Source organism: Acomys minous (assembly GCF_964271855.1).
Source record: "Acomys minous genome assembly, chromosome: 14".
Taxonomy (NCBI): domain Eukaryota; kingdom Metazoa; phylum Chordata; class Mammalia; order Rodentia; family Muridae; genus Acomys; species Acomys minous.
Genome location: NC_140496.1, coordinates 47102647 through 47119623, shown reverse-complemented (window position 1 = coordinate 47119623; position 16977 = coordinate 47102647). Strand labels below are relative to the sequence as shown.

At 42.5% G+C, this 16977-nt stretch overlaps 1 protein-coding gene across 1 annotated transcript in view; it reads right to left on the bottom strand.

The window, feature by feature from the left end:
• Positions 1–16977, bottom strand: part of HHIP (hedgehog interacting protein) — a 96928-nt gene that overhangs the window by 13475 nt on the left and 66476 nt on the right. The window contains exons 8-11 of the mRNA XM_084757914.1: positions 13214–13335; positions 10293–10416; positions 9232–9362; positions 7034–7115 (exon numbers count right to left, since the gene is read on the bottom strand). Of these exons, the coding sequence (XP_084614040.1) occupies positions 7034–7115; positions 9232–9362; positions 10293–10416; positions 13214–13335 (459 nt within the window). The remainder of the gene's footprint in view (positions 1–7033; positions 7116–9231; positions 9363–10292; positions 10417–13213; positions 13336–16977) is intronic.

The following is a 16977-nucleotide window of genomic DNA, read 5'->3' as shown; positions in this document are numbered from 1 at the left end:
TGGTGTTTAATCTAATTAGAACCATTTGAATAGTTTTGTTCTTTTAAACAATCACTTAAAAACAAGCCTCTGGACTCTGAACTCTATTGAATGGAGTCAAAAGTGACTTTTAAAACAGAAAAAGCAGCCAACAGGGTGTTTGAGTTTGCAATAAAGAATATATTGAGCTTATGTGCTGACAGCTACCCCAGAGCCCTTAAGCTTAATTTGAATCAGAAAAGCACATTTCCTCATCTCCGCACACAACAAATAATAAAACACTCAGGGGCTATCACAGAAAATTGCCCAACATTCTTTAATATACAAAGCATTATTTTCAGAAAGTTAAGACATTTTCCTAGAAACCTACTTTGGCTGGCTTTGTGGAGTGGTGTGAAGGTTTGGATACTTTGAGATGAAAAGGGACAGTGGGAAGTGTGGGTTATTCATAACAGACATCGTTGGTCTTCTTGTGAATAGAAAGGCTAGCAGTGGCTGTCTCAGGATAATGGGATTCTGGGTGGTTTTAACTTACTGCTCTTAATTTAATGACTTAACACATGAATGAATAGATGAGACATCTTCGGCCAGCTTGTGCTGAAACCCTGTGATGAACCCTGCTCTTCTGAGTGAGTAGAGTCAACATCCATCTACTATGTCCACAAAAAAAAGGCTCATTCTTAAATTTATGCCCCCGCCCCCAAGATATGCAGATTTCAGGTTCATCCTATTGTAAGACAAGAGATACCTGGTTTATAAAATCCTGACTCAGTGGAGGTTTTAGCAGATGGAATAATTCTATTGCTTCTTTTCCTGACCTCCCGAAGGAGGAGGCTGACCTAAGAACCTTCTTCTTGACCCACAGTCACTTTGGAGTGCGTGGAAAAGTGTCTCTTGCTATCATCATATTTATAAAGCTGGCCAGATGACATATAATGATGTAATAAAAATAAAAACATAATGGAAATAAAAATGTAAGGCATTCAGAGGATTTAACACTATCATATTTTAGCCCTGAGCCAGAGGGGGCCGATGGGTGAAGAGAAGATACATGAGTTTTAAAAATGCCTGTATGAGTCTTGGACTCACAATAAATAAGTCTAATTTTGAAGTATAATTGTGTCATTATTTAATTCTCCATTTTATATATTCATAAATAAATGGCATGTGTAGGTGTCAAGTCAATCAAAATTTCATGGCAAAATTTCATGCCTCATTGTCATAGGGACTAATGGTTCAGCATTCAAATTTGATAGACTAGGAAAGACTATGAATGAATAAAATACAAAGTTCATTTAAATGTTGTGGTTATATATCATATATATAGGAAATAAGAAATACATATAAAATATTTATATGTGCTCTCACCACAAACATTCAGCATGTGGGCTAAAGGGTAGGCTAGTCAGCATGACTTATAATTACCAAAGGTCAGTTTTCTGTGGCTATTGTTTATAGTGGCCTAAATATGTTAATTTTGGGACCAATTTCTGGAAACTTCCAGAAATGAACTGGTGATGTGTTAAAATATGTCATATCGTTAACAACTTTTCTACTTCACTATTAATCGTTGCTATCAATTTCTCTGTGTCTAATTTATAGCTTAAGGTTTATCATGGGGATGCACTGGGGGAAACTGCATACAGGGCTGGGGCTGTAATTTGAGACACCCTGTGGCGTTCTTGGAACAAATCCCCCAAGGGTAAGGCTTGGAGGTGGGCTGTACAATGTACAATGTAAACATCTACAATTCTTGTTGATCAATTAATTATATCTTACCAGGTCTAGGGAAAACAATTTAGATTTGTTGTGCTGGTGTACAAAATCAGGGAAAGTTTTAAGAGAGGCAGAAACAGCACTAGGTTAATATTTTATAAACACAAATCTGTCATCATCTTGAATAAAGGCACAGTTATTTTCAAAAGCAGAAAATAAAAAGTATTTAAAACAACTTGGCCACATTAGTTTTTCATTGATTATGTGAGGCTTTGTGTTGAGGAAGTTAAAAGCTCTCTGCAATACAGGTTAGTGATGTGTGCCTGTAAACACACAAATGTACATGTGTGCAAATCTTGCTAAAGTATGGGGAAACTCTAATTTTATCAAAGTCATTACAGCAGATTATGTACCTATGATCAGTCATTCATTAGAAGTTTTTACTTTGATGTTGCCTATTTAAATAAATAAAACATCTTTAAAATTTCAGATGATCTGTGGCAACCAAGAAAGATTTATTAGCTAAAAGGACTTTTCAAAAACTGTGCATGAAATGAAACTTATCAGCAATAAAAACAAAGGCCAAGAGATAAGTGTACACACATTTTTGGTTATGGGATATACAGAGTAAAAATAATAGCAAAAAATGTGGAAATGCTGGCCTGTCTTTTGGAGTTCAAGCCGACCACGCTGGATGGGTTTTTATAGGGCGTATACTTGTTCATGACCCCCCAGCATTAAGAGATTCTGTGCTGTTTGAGAAGTAGTCCCTTGTGGAGCCTGCATCCTGTTAATAGCTACAAGGTCAATGGAGCCGCTAAACAGTTTGTGTTACCGTCAGGGTGGCCATGAAAACACCACCTGCTGCAAGAGGACTTGGCAGCTGGGTCAACAGGCACTGTGGGAATTTATCAACTCAGGGGGCCACTTGCATAAAACTTTGATGAATTGGGACTCTACTGGCTTATCGGATAAGAGTTACTCTACTCTGTGTGAGTTTCTTCAGGGTGACAGGGCTGCCTGTGCCCTCCCACACATACATAAAGACTGGTTTGCCTTTAAGAAGTAATTTTTTTCAAACCAGTATTTTAGCATCTTGCATCATGAGGAGTAAGATGAAGGAAGTTAAAGAAAATCAAACCAAGAGCACTAACTGGCACTTTATGGGAGTGGGGAGAGGCGGTGGGTTTTGATACTGGTCTCAGGGGAGCTTGGGGACACAGCATTTCTGTAGAGTGACCTCTCAAGCTTGGAATTTTGCATTGTTAATTTATAGACCTCTTAAAGGAAAGGGCCCCTGTGCCTTGGTTGGAGGAGTGCTAAGCAAGGTGTTGAAATACAGGAAGAATGGGTTTAGAGGAGGAAGGGAACAGAATGAGGAAGAGGTTTGCTTTCCGCATTCCTGGAGAATTAACCCTGAGAACATCCCACAGGCAAAGCCTACAGGCATTTTGGTTGGAGTTCATCTCAAACAAAAGAGTCTTGTGCTCTGTAGTGATAAAGCTTGAAGTCACATGGCTGTGTCAAAACTTTAACATTTCTACCACTACTGGGGAGCACTTGATCCTGATTGTTTTACAATTTATTCATTTATCCACTGATTCATCCATCCATCCATCCATCCATCCATCCATCCATTCATTTGAGTGTGTGTGTGGAGGGGTTGAGCTACAGCCCCAATTTGGAGGTCAGAGAACAATTTTGTGAACTGGGTTCTCTCCTTCTACCTTCATAAGGTGGGACTTGAACTCAGGTATCAGGGTTGTGCTTCAAGTCCCTTTGCCTGCGGAGCCATCTCACAACCCCTTACACATTTAATTAATACTGAAAAGCACTGTAAAGGGCAAGTGTGTAAGGAGTGCATTGACTATCTGACAGAGGGCACTCAGAGCTTTGCCAAGCTCCATGGACAGCTGTGTCCTAATTTTGGAAGGGAGAGAAATGTAAAAGTTGAGAAATCACCTGAAAATAAATATGGAACACAAAGAATGAGGTCCAACAAAACTAGAGAGTAGATCGCGCTTCAATTATGTCATTCAACTCGCTTCCGAGTCCTGTGGAGTCAAGAGGCAGGAGGCAATGAATCTATAGGTTTCTGGTAGACGAAGGGACACAGGACACTGATAACGTGTGTGCTGTTTAATTTCAAGAGAGACTCGAGAGTAAGCACCCCTGAGTGACAGGAGAGTCACTGTTCAAATCACGTGCCTAGTACATCGACACCTGTCCCCTGAAAGGTCAGCTGATGGCACCTCCAAGGACAGGTGCCAAGGCAAACTGACCTGAGTTCTAAAGGGTTTGGGGGAACCCAAACTTGACTGAGCCATTGGCTTGATGCCAGTTCCATTCTGACCTGGGAGGCAACTTCCCCATGTCCTTGAAATGTGCTTAGTGTTTTGGCATATTACAAACTCATTCCTGGACCATCTCCTCATGGAAGGCTTTTCCCTAAATAACTTAGGAAACCTGACCATATTTCATTTTCAGATTTGTATTGCAGATGATGACCAGTGAGTGGAAGAGGGAAAGAGGAAGAAAGAAGTGTAGTGAACGAGAGAAGCAACATACAAACGTATGTGCTTATAAAACGCACAGGAAACACCATCATTTTATACACTCACTTAAACGTTAATTAATTAGATTTTAATGACCTTTACTTTTTCTTTTTATTTTTTATTTATTTATTTATTTATTTGACCTTTACTTTTTCTAAAAGGCCTTCTTCTGGGGGAGTTGTCCCAGAGTAAATAATTTAAAACATATGCAGATAGCTCCACAGTTTACAGCCGTAGACCAAACTGTCCTTAGATTGGAGCGACAATGTTGGAACCTCATGTGTTTTTGCTAAGTTTGATTAAGAGTTACTACATTTTATTTCTAAGTTTACTCTGTGTGTGTAGGAAAATGTAGCATAAATATCACGATGAATACGTAACTTCTATGATACCTTATATAGAAATATAACAAATTATAATTTAGTATTTTTCTCTTTCAGGCTTCTAAATCAATTGACATCTGAAAGCTATTTTGGAAATATTCTAACATGTCTAGGTGCTTCTCTACCAGAAGACAATGAACTTAACTAGTCAATTACAGTTTGATTTTCTTAAAATAACAAGGAATATCTATATATGCATGCATATGAATTTTGAAATGTGATGATATTCTTTCTTCAGTTTTAGAAAACTACTTCTCCTTGACCTCTTGAGCATGCCTGTGCTAGCAATTAACTTGTGTGCCCCAAATAATCCTGCCAGTGCAGAAGTGTCTGCTCGTGTAAGGCAACAAACAGACCCTCTTGGGAAAACACTGAAATAGTAATCGCTGGCATTCACATCAAAACGGTAAGATCTTCCCAACACACGGTTAAGAAAACATTGGCTTTCTTATACTCAGCTTAATTTAGAATATGCCTCTGGAGGAGGATGGGTCTTTGGAATTCTATGATTTCCCCTACCTCTGCAAAGCAAACACAGATCTTAACCCTGGCCCCACACATGACACGAATCACCAGAAACAGGCCCCGTAATGAGAAGCCAGGCCTTCAGGTATGTCACTCTGAGACCACCCTACTAGAGAAGGCCCTAAGATCACAAAAGCCAAGGTCACTCATGGCAACCCCGATAATTAGATTCTAATAATAGATGGAAGGTGTAAAGTCACCTCTACTCACCAACAGACTAAACAACCCAGATCAAGAGAGATTTGGGGGTGGGGCAGAATTCATTACCCTACTATGGGGACACTTTAAAAGCTGATCGATCTTGACAACATAATGGAGCAACAGTGACCATTTTGAAACTAATTGCCGTAGGTCTGGGTGCAACCCTAACCCCTCAAGGCAGGTCATTAGGACACTCGGAGTTCACGATAGTTTGGGTTGTATTTGTAATGTAGCCACTGCATTCTCCTGAGTCTCTGACAATCTTTCATTTCTCTGCTTTCCTCAGAGAGGACAGTGCTTTCCACAGAAAGAGGGGGAACCTCACTACAGCTACACTGGTAGCTACAAGCATGCCTCTTCCTGTGAAGAAGTGAGGTTGGCCTCTCAGTGAGCAGGGCCTAAAGCCTGCTTCTCATGGATCCTGCTCTTTGTTAGGTAGTAACCAATGCAAACCTGTCAATGTTTTTAGGAGGATAAATGTGGTTTTGGCATAAAAAAAGATAGTCTGTCTAGTTACTAGCTCATGGCTTTTTCAGGAAGATGCACAAATTGACAACTTGCAGTGTTTTAAGAACTGAACAATAGCCTTTGGCTAACCTTTCTGACCACTAGAATGACAGCTTGAAATTTGCAGTATGGTGTGGGTGGGTAAAAAGTACTAGTTAGTTTGTCACTTACGAGTTGTATCCACAAAAATGATTAGATTCTATGTGACCAACACTCACTTGGCAGTGTGTAAATTTTAGCAGCTTCTGGCAGTCCATCTCTCATTTGAAAATTATGACTGATGAATGATGATTTAGAATGATTGAATGTGTGCCGACACTGAGATGGGTGGATGGGGAGGGAACAGCAGCAGAAAACACAGACAGACAGACAGACAGAGTGACATACATACACACATGTCTCTGTGTGCGTGTGTTTGGTAAGCATATATCTGTGTATGCATGGTAACATGTAGGTGGGTAGGTGTGTGTGCACACATCTGTGAGTGGAGGCCATGTGTTCACACTGAGTATCTTCCTTGATCATCTTCTAGTTTATTTACTGAGACAAGGTCACTTGCTGACCTGGGAGCTCACGTGATTGGCTGGTTCATCCCCTGTCTTTGCCTCCCAGATATTGGGTTGTATGCTACCACCATGCCCGTACCACACTTATTGGGCTCTGGGGATCTGAACTCATGTCCTCAGGCTTTTATGGCAGCCTTTTATTTACTAGCCCATCAAAACACAAGTTTTCCTCTTGCAGAAGCAAGTAACAAAATAGTGCGTTCATTCCCGTTGGCTTGGTCAAGCAGTCTCCATGAGTGTGGTGAGGTGTCACATGGTCTGGAAACGAGGGTCAGATGTCCAGCGGTTAAAACAACTTATCTCGCTTGCCTAACAAAAATCATACAAAGGGGGGGACAATATATCCTAGAACATTTCCAATTTTCTCAAAATTAAAGGTTTGATTGCTTTCCTGACACGAGAGCGGAAGCCGCTGCCGTCCATGTGGGGGTCAAGAATGCTATAAATGGTCCTTTCAAGTCCTTCTGGGTCCAGTGCAGCCCTTTGTCTTGGGAAGGGGAGAGTGTTCACCCCAGCCCATCGTGAGCCGTAACGCCTCCAAGGGAACAAACGCATCTGGAGGATGGATACTGAGCATACTCAAGAGGAAAGAAAATGTTACCTTTTGGGGTCCACAATCTTGTAGAGTTTTCCACTGTGAGTCTGAGTCATACTCTTACTGCTCGACAAAATGTAAACTTCTCCTGTGGAAAGAGAAACAATGCATAGCATGACATCATAGCGTGACATCATAGCGTGACATCATAGCGTGACATCATAGCACGACATCATAGCACGACATCATAGCCAAGCAGGTCTCAAGGACTTCCAAGCATCCTCAGGAAGACCTGATGCCGACAGGTTGGGACAGCACACTATAAGTCCACCTCGCCAGTGTACCTTCATCCCAGGCACCTCTTCCCCATGCCCAGACTATTCCTATTCAGGCATACGCTGGTCCTCACTTTGACCACAGCCTCAGCATCCCTGTCTCTGCCTCTGTTCTGTCTTTATTTTTACTCGGTGATTGTTTAACTGGGTTTTCTTGCCTTCTCAGGAAGCGGCCCAGACACGCCTCTCCCTTCCTTCCTTCTTTGTTTTTCATCCCCTCTACTTTCTTCCCATTCTTCCCTCTTCTTTCCTTCCTTCCTTCTCTATCTGTTTTCTCTCCTCCTCTCTCTTTATCGTGATGCCTGGAAGCGAACTCGGAGCCTTGTATTCCAGCCAAGCACTCTGCCATGGACGCCCATTAAAGTCAGCAATGACATTTACATTATACTGCAGAGCTCATGAATAAGAAAAGAGCATCATTCTGATTCTCTTGAGTGGGGTAGAAGAACATACAAGGAAAAAAACCACTCAGATATAAAGTGCTCTCCCTCTGGAACAAGAGCAGACAACTGTCCTTCCTAATTATTATATCCTGTGTCTCTCAAACATGTCCTGTGTGTTTTTTGGGAGAGTTGCCCTTTATTAATCTAAATGAATGAAGAGGAACTATTTCTGTTGCTTTTCCCATTTAGTGTATGAAGAAAATCAACATGGGCTTTCATTACAGAGAGAATATTCTGACGGGAAAACACATCCTTCCCTTTTTGTGCCTTAAAATTCGTTTCTGAGGCTGAAGGATCCTAGTCCTAATGGTTTATTAGGGTGTAGTTAAGGAAAACACCACAAAAGCTACACTGAACTCTGTAATTTGAAACAGTGGCCCAGTACCCAACTTCACATTCCGATTAATCACAGTCCAACTTCAACTCCCCTTTGCTCATTGGGCTCGATGCATTTTTTTTTAAGGGAGAAAGTTTTATTTTAGCTCATGGTTTTAGGGATTGCAATACGTGTCAGCCTGGCTCGGTACTTGGGATGGTCAGTCATCATGGCAGAAGTGTATGGCAAGAAGGTCTGAAGCCCTCACTGTAGCCGGGAGGCAAAGATACAGAGAAAACAAGGTTCCAATGCTCCCTTTAAGAGCAGCATGTTTGGGGCTGGAGAGGTGGCTCTGAGGTTAAAGGTAGTTGCTGCTCTTGCAGAGGACCTGGGTTCAATTTCTCAGGCCCCAAGCATGCACATGGTGTTCATGAAAACAGCATACATATAAAATAAGTCTATTTTTAAAGAGTGCTAATTCCTGTCCCCTGCCCTCCCCGCCCCCCCCCCCAAAACCCCTGAGATTCATCTGCTAAAGGTGCCACTACTTCCCAATGGCACTCTGGTGATGAGGTCTTCAACACACATAGGCTCTATACATTGGTAAACGTGTCAAAAATATTGTCACATTAGATGGTCAAACGAGATAATTTCTGTTCTACTGGCAAGGCTCTCTACCCCTCAGATTATTCTGTACAACTTTGTCTGGCACAAAATGGGCAAAATAAATAAGCAAGTAATAACGAGGGTAAGCCAGCTTCAGATTCTGCTCTTTGAAAATGAGACGCGACAGACGGGAAAGACTTTAGAGAGAGAATGGAAGAGTCATCACCCTACACAGTGAAAACTATCATTCGCTATGAAAAGGTTCGCCCCCACCCCCCCACCCCCGCCACGGAACCTAATGTTTTCACTTGTTTCTGCCTCTTTATTTCTTTCTATGTTATTACTTTTATACCTCTAGAAGATAAACGAGGCATAAAGACCCTTGGGAAAAGGTTCCTGGTTAGGAAGGTATAACTTGACCATCTTGAGACTCTGTGGGAGGTCGCCATTGCTGTGGGTGCGTTTCCGCAGAGTGGAGGAAGAGGCCAGTTGCCCTATGGGGCGGAGCAAAGGTTTCCAAGCAAGAAGTGAAACTAGAACTTAACGAGGCAAAGGTGAGAGTACCTAATTCATCCTCTCCAAATCCCAAGACGTGGCCCGAGAAGTATCCTCGACAGGAACCGCTGGTGCCCAGACAGAGCGGCTTCTCTTGCCATTGCTTGGTCACTGGACTTTGCTGGAGGGTTAGGAAATTCCTATAACAAAACACACCACAAAGCTACCATGAGAATGCACTTTGGCTTACGGGGCACTCAAAAACGTTTTAGAATAGAAATTGCAGTGACGAACGGTCACACCGGAGACATCACTTCTAAGGGACAAGGAATATGCCCTGTGGTGTACAGGAACACTGAGCAAGTACCAGATGAGGAGGAAGGACTTAAAGATAAGACGAGGATTGGAGGGGGCGCTGAAAAAAAAATCCAAGTAAGAGAAAGCCCTTCCTCACCTACACCCAGAGAGGGTCCTTGCCAGGAGGGTCTCCACCGCAGGCTGTGCTGCTGAGGGCCAGCATGGGACGGGGTGGGTAGAGCGCAGGGTAGGCACAGGGCCTGCCTCTCGCTGAAGCCGAGCACACCATGGCGCCTCTTGGCTTGAGTGTCAGCAGCTGAGGAAACCAGCTCTCAGCACGGGTTTCATCAGCTCCTCCTAACCACCCACCACGCGAGACCTTGGCAATTTAGGCTACGTTTCTATTTTATAGTACCTACTTATGTAGCCAAATTGCATGCTGCTGCAGAAAGTCCTGAAGAGTTTGGCGCTACCAAAATTCTTAGTCTCCCAGGGCAATTTTTTTTTTAAACAGTGTTTTTACAAGTCCTGTAAAACAAGTTTGGGACTTAGGTTGAGGATAACGGGAAACGTCGAAGGAAACGGAGAATCCTTCAGAAGACTTGTTTGCCTTTAAACAGTGCCTCATAGAACTGACAGAGCTGGATGAAAAGAGTCTTTGGAAGCAACTCTTCAATAAAACGTCCAGGTGCAGTGACACCCAAGGAAGCAATAACAACTGTGTGTGTCCGAGGTCTGACTCTCAGGGGACAGGCACTTGGATAGTTTTTGGTAGTGCTCCGAACAATAGACGTGCCATTTGGTATAAGAAACCATGGCCTTAGGAAACGTACCCATTGCGGTCTCCAAACACATAGCTTCCGTACAACCGTTCAGACTGGCAGCCTCTGTAAACGAATCCACCCACCAAAGGGCCGTTACTGAATGGCTTGAACTCTAAAAGTGATGGCTCACTTTCTGGAAAAAAAAATAGTATTAAGGTAAATGAAACATTTCCAGAAGTCGAAGTCATACCAACCAAGTAATACGTGATAAAGTGATTTAATTCCATATTATGTTTCATAAGGTGGGACATGGAACTGTTTCAGGTGTACTGATAAGAATACTGAAATTCATCAAAATGCAAGCTTAGGGAAATGGAAACGCTTAGGAGCGTGCCATTTTATCTGTCAGGACACACCAAGATTCCAACACCATTCAAACCCAAATATTTTGAAATCATTGTTATTTACTCTAAACCAAAACACTTAGGAAGTGAGCTTTGAGCAATAAATGTCTGTTAAAAAATGGTTCTGCTTATGTTTAGTAAACCAAACCAGACCTGTCAAATCATAAGATGTTTACAAAGTTTTAAAGGTTCACACTTTAATGAAAATAAAAACACAGCACATAAAAGTCTTTGAAGCCGCACTTACTGTGCCCTTCAAATCACTGTTGCTTAGTCGAGGAACAGCTTCACTCAGGGCACTTTAGAAGTTTTGCTTACAGACTTGCAAGGTTGGCAATGTCCAGGAGGGCTTCCGAATTGCATGCGACAAGTTCCCTGGAGGAATGCCTCCCATGCATTTAATGACAAGCCACAGTCAACAGGTGGTATCTTATGCATGAGCTTTTGTGGCAGCAAGGTAATTTTATTTATTTATTTATTTATTTATTTATTTATTTATTTTTGGGCGGGGGAGTGCTACAAGTATTTTATTTCATGTGAAATATAGATCAATACAAGCACCAATTAGGTACACAAGACAATGAAAGGCCTTTGCTTTCTCTTAATAAAGACACATTGGATCTTTGGAAACCAAAGTTTTATCTTTAAAACGGCTTAGGATTCTGCTTTAGTCTGCCTACCTACCCCGCTTACTCTTTCTCTTACTCTTCTTCTCTCTCTACCTCTGTCTCTCCACCTCCTTTTTCTCTTCCTCTGTCTCTGTCTGTCTCTGTCTCTCTCCTTCCCCCTCCCCCCTCCCTTCTCTCCCCTTGCTCACTTAATAAATCTCATATATTCTCATACCTGGCATCTGATACCTTCTTACCATTTTCATATTTATGAAACATAAAAAATGTGGACAAAAAACCACCACAGGAGGCTAAATTTCATTTGATACAGGTGCAACTTTAACCTTGCAAACACTTCTGCCCCTGAGGACAGTTGCCACAGGACACAGTTGGAAAAGGAGTCAGCCTGGCACAGGCAAATGACCTGAGCTGGGGATAGGAAGAACGCTGCCATGGTTTGCACACATGGGCTGACACTGCGCACTGAATCCATAAGAGCCCAAACTCAGTTATTCCTGACCAGTTTTCTACTGTGGGACTCTGCTGAGTCAGCAGTAGTGACATCAAACAGATCACGTGTTCATAAGAATACTCATTAGGCACTGCTCTTCTCACGTCGTCATGATAAAGCGAAGCTTGGAAAAGGCAGGTCTTAACTACCAAGCATGATGGTTGAACGACTAAGGTCAGGAATATTGGAGTCAGGCTGCCTCAGTTTAGCTCCCTTCTTTACTACTCAATTTTGTTTGGTAATTAACCTTTCTGTACCTCAGTGTTGTCCTCTGTGCGATGTGACCAACGGTAGTTCTTGTTGCCTCTAGTGGCTCTGTGAGTGTGTTCACAGTGGGAGCCTAGTGCGCATTGTATGTGTTTTAAACTACATAGATGTGAGTCTGCTAATATTCTGATGAGTTTTGTCTGAAAGTTAGTGCAATTTAGTTTATTCTCCAGATATAACCAAAGTCTATTGAATTAGTTAGTGGCTTATTAGACTTTTTTCCAAACCATGTGATTCTTTGGTTTGACTTTTATAAGGTACAGACACACACACACAGACACACACACACACACACAGACACATACACACACACAGAGAGAGAGAGATAGAGATAGAGATAGAGATAGAGAGAGAGAGAGAGAGAGAGAGAGAGAGAGAGACAGAGACAGAATACCTGGAAAAAAGCGAAGTGAAACAACCAAATACTGCATAAACTAACACAGCTGCCTCATTCTTAGTGCTAAAATAAATAGCTCTGTTGAATGAGTAAATAGAAGAAGCAATCAATTTAATAATCTCATCTATTGTGCTCCAAGTCATAATAGTGCTTGCTGCAGTGTGGCCTTCAAAAGGAGTGTGTAGTACAGCACTGAAAAATACTGAGTGTTTTAGATTCATTATTCAACTTTTTGTTTTTAAATTCTCTGTAAACACTCTGGTAATCATGTTATTAAAAATAATGTTTAAACATTTTATTCCCATGACTTGTTTTTACAAGTCAATTACTTTGTTTTCTCTAAAAGGACCTCATTTTAAAATTATTTTTATTAGAAACATTATTTTTCTAATTGCTGAGCCTAGCATGTTGAATGTTCAGCAGTTTTGTACCTTCAAGGCTTATTTCTCTGCGTATAAAATGTTAAGACAAGCTCTCCTGCATCACAGAGAATAAAGAGAAGTTCCCCTCCTTGAGCCTCAGATGAGCAAAATACAAGCCACTGACTTTTGAGACCATTAAATTATCCGGACCTACGGAGGAGAACCATTCAATCCATGGGAAAGGTAATTAAACAGAGATGCCCTCAGGGCTTCGAGGAGTCCTTGGACCTCTGAAAACGGAGCAATTTACTCACTGGCCTCTGTCAGGCTAGTGTTTTTATGCTTTCCCAAACGCTGATTCTGCAAACTTTTATTTTTCTCCACTTAATGTACTAAAGTCAATCTTCAGGTAAGCAAACCCAGCAACTGTGCTTGACTCACCATAGTCTTTTCCTTCAACTATCTGTAGAATTCTGGCTGATGGTCTGTTTTTTCCATTGGAATCTGAGCAAAGTATTGTTAAATTGATGTTTAGATCAGTGGGATGTCGATCCACGGCACATCTGCATAATAAAGAAGCAGATACTCATTAATTCCTACCAAGGTCTCTTCCTGACATAGGAAGGAACGCTTTGCGGGCTGGCGAGGATCCTAGGAGCAATTTAGTTTGGATATTCTTGAAACCACTGAAGGAAACATCCCCGACATGTTTGTTTATTCTATTGAAGCTAATGACCTCGGGAGTATGTTTCTTAATTTTTCTGGCTATCGTTCTTCTAATGAATGTTCTCACTATCTTAAAAACCTTTGTTAGCCTATTGGTAAGGATTACCTCATGCGCAACTCTTTGGCAGGGTTTGGAAATATGAATCAATGCTACCATCAACTCATTTGTGCCATACAATGTATGTAATATATTAGTCTTAGAACTAGTGTTGTTTCTTTTTAGTGTGCACGTGTGTGCATGCATGCCTCTCTTCCTCTCTGTCTCTCTCTGTCTCTTTCTTTGTCTCTCTCTCTCCTCTCTGTCTCTGTGTCTCTGTCTCTGTCTCTGTCTCTCTCTCTCTCTCTCTCTCTCTCTCTCTCTCTCTCTCTCTCTCTGTGTGTGTGTGTGTGTGTGTGTGTGTAGGTCAGAGGACAATCCGTGGAGGTCTGTTTTCTTCTTTCTCTTCTGTTCCTGGCATTGAACTCAGGTGTTCAGGGTTCGTGGTAAATACCTTTACCTGTGGAACCATCTCACCAGCCACAGAGGGGGTTCTGCTCTGTGAATTATGGGATTCTTAGCGTTCTCCTTGGCCTTGACCCCTTAGATGACAGTAGTGTTGCCCTGCTCTTAGCCCCCCTCATCCCAGTTGTGAAATCCAAAAATGTTTCTACACATTGTCAAATGTCCCCTGGAGGCAGAAAACATTCCACTGAGAATTGCTTTTTGAGCCAACAAGATACGTTAACTACTTATAAACCAAATCACTAGGCTCTTAAATAAATTTAAAATGTTAAAAAAAATTGGAGAGTAGGGGAATTCAGTAATGGAGAGTTGGTTAGCAAATATTACAGTAAAATAAAACAACAACCTAAGGCTCCAAAGAGCCTGTCATGATAAAGAAAGACAGGGGACAGTTCCACGGTGACAGGACCTCCACTGTCCTCGCTAAGGGAGATCCTTTCAATTCAATGAAGACACAGGCATGTTGTGACCTATTGAGGAACTTCGGTCCCCACTGGGTGAGAGGGTTTCTTGTAGCACCTTTTTTGGAAGACAAAGAATCTTTGACAAGAAAAAAAAAAAAAAAGAAGTTTGACTTGTTTTCAACAAGAAATAGCTACTGCTGAAGAAGAGGTCAGCTCTCCCTGTCGTGAGTCGCTGGGGGCGGTGAGTACCACTCCATCCTCTGACTTTCAGGTTTTTATACGCAGAGGGAGCCAGACAGTGAAATTAATAAGACGAGGCCACGAGATGATGGACACCTGTCACCACACGTTTGTCTAAAAGCGACACAGAAGGCACACCGCCAAGAGTGGCTGCTAAAGTCAACCGCGGGCTCTTGCTGATGACGACACGCCAATGCTGTCTCGTCTGTTGCTTACTGAAAGGACCATTCTACTGGGGACGATGATGAAGGGGGTGGAGTGGGGAGGCCATGTTAATGGGGGCTTAGGGGCTTGGGACTTACACTCGGAGTCTTTGTATCTTAGGTCACATTTTACTGTGAACCTTAATTAATCTTGAAATAAAAAACGATCGTGGACTGGGGAGCTGGATCAGCGGGAAGAATTCTTGCTGTTGTGCAAGCAGAGGACCTGAGGTTGGTTCCCATCATCTTCATAAAAGTCAGACACGACACAAACATAGAGTGCAATATTGGGGTTAGGTGTGTGCGGGGTAATAGGAAGGCCAGAGCTTTCTGACCAGCCAGCCTCACTGAAGTAATCTAGCTTGAGGCTCAGTAAGACATCTGTCTTATAAAAATCAAGGAAAGGAGAAAGGTGGATGATCGAGCAAGGCACTTGACCTCTCTCACCCTACCCTTTTGTAAGTATGGGCATGCACACACATCACACACACAAATTCAAACACTAAGGTGTTGTAGGGCAGCTATCTCAGTGTATTACCCAGAGGGTACTTAGTTTAGTACCCTGAGGCAAAATGCTTAATGACGGGGCAGCTCTACTTACAGCCATTCGTGGTTTTAGTTTTTCTCTTTTTTAAAAATCTTTCTCTGCCTGAGATTCTCTGGGAGGGAAGCAGACTACAAACAGAGTTTTTCTTCAGGCCTCAGTTGCCAGAGGAGGCAGGGCTCCGTGGCACAGGCATCTTGCCAGGAGCCGGGTCTGGAAAGGGCCTCATCCTGTGTTTTTGCACTGAGGCTTGGACCCCCAGGAAGGTTGCAAGAACGCTCCCCCCCCCCCCGCCCCCCTTGGGAGGGTGGTGACTCAGGCAGCTACACTTCAAAGTGTTGCTTTGTGGTGTCTGTGCGTTCTGAGCTATAGAAATGGAATGTGACAGTTTCCTCCGCATCCTGATCCCACCTTAAGGATTCCCTGCCGAACAGATTTTAAGATCTGTGGTGATGCCAGAAAGGAAATGAACTGCGGACTTGGGCTTTGATGGGGGGAAGATGAAGGGCATGAGGGAGTATAAAAATAAAAAATTTGAGAAATAGTCACCTTGCACATAGTGAACACTCTATAAACATTAAATAGCAATAATAACTAAGCTAGTGAATGAGTGAATGTGGCCACATGTGCCTTAGTCTGAGTGACAGACCCGACGGAAGGGCTTTTCATCAGAGAATTTCTGTTAGAGTTCATAGAATTTTTAAAGTGTGCCTGAAACCCTTCATTCGGGGGGATCTCTAAGCATTCTGTTCCTTATGGCTCATTATAGTATAAGTAGAAAACAGCCAACACGGATTCCTTTAGTATTGCTACGTTCTTCAGGCATGAACGACATTAACATTTACCTCAATTTCTTGGAAAGCAACACTACATCGTCGTGTATTAAATGAGATGACGGCAGCAAGGGCTGCCCCGGTGCGAGGGACTGCACTCTCTCTGTGGACTCTTACGTCATCCCGACAGAGCCCTTGGAACATACTTGTTACCATTTTTCTCGACATATGTGGTATTGTCTGAACGTGCCCTGCCAAGCTCACATCCGGGAACCCTGCTTCCCACTGCAGTCGGCAGTGCAGACAGGACCTCCAGGGAGGGAGTGTGTCCGTCTGCGTGAGAGCGTTACTCTCGTGTTGCTCCAGCCTGTGGATTTACGCTATTGTGAGAGGGGGATGGTTAGCCTAAGCAGTGAGTTTCCCATAGGAGGATGGGCTGGGCAACTTTTCTATCTCCGTTCCTCTCATTAGATGCTGAGCGATCCTGCCACCATGGCCTCTGACTGCCCGGCATCTAGAATTGTGAGCTAAAAAATCTATCTTTTGTTTCTAAATGACCCCAGATGGGGCAATCTGTTGACGCAGCATCAAACAGACCAAGCCAACAAGAAAAATCAAACTTCGAGTTTAAACAAAGAAAGCCAAAGGCTATCAAATAGTGCCCTCCTCCCCAATGTTTCCATGAACTTGTGTTTTCCTTTGCTTAATCTTTTTATTTTTACCTTCCTCACAGATGACCGCTAGAAAGTGGGCTAAATACTTGTTGAGTTAACAGTCTTGTTTCATTTTACAGGTACAAAGAATACCACCCCT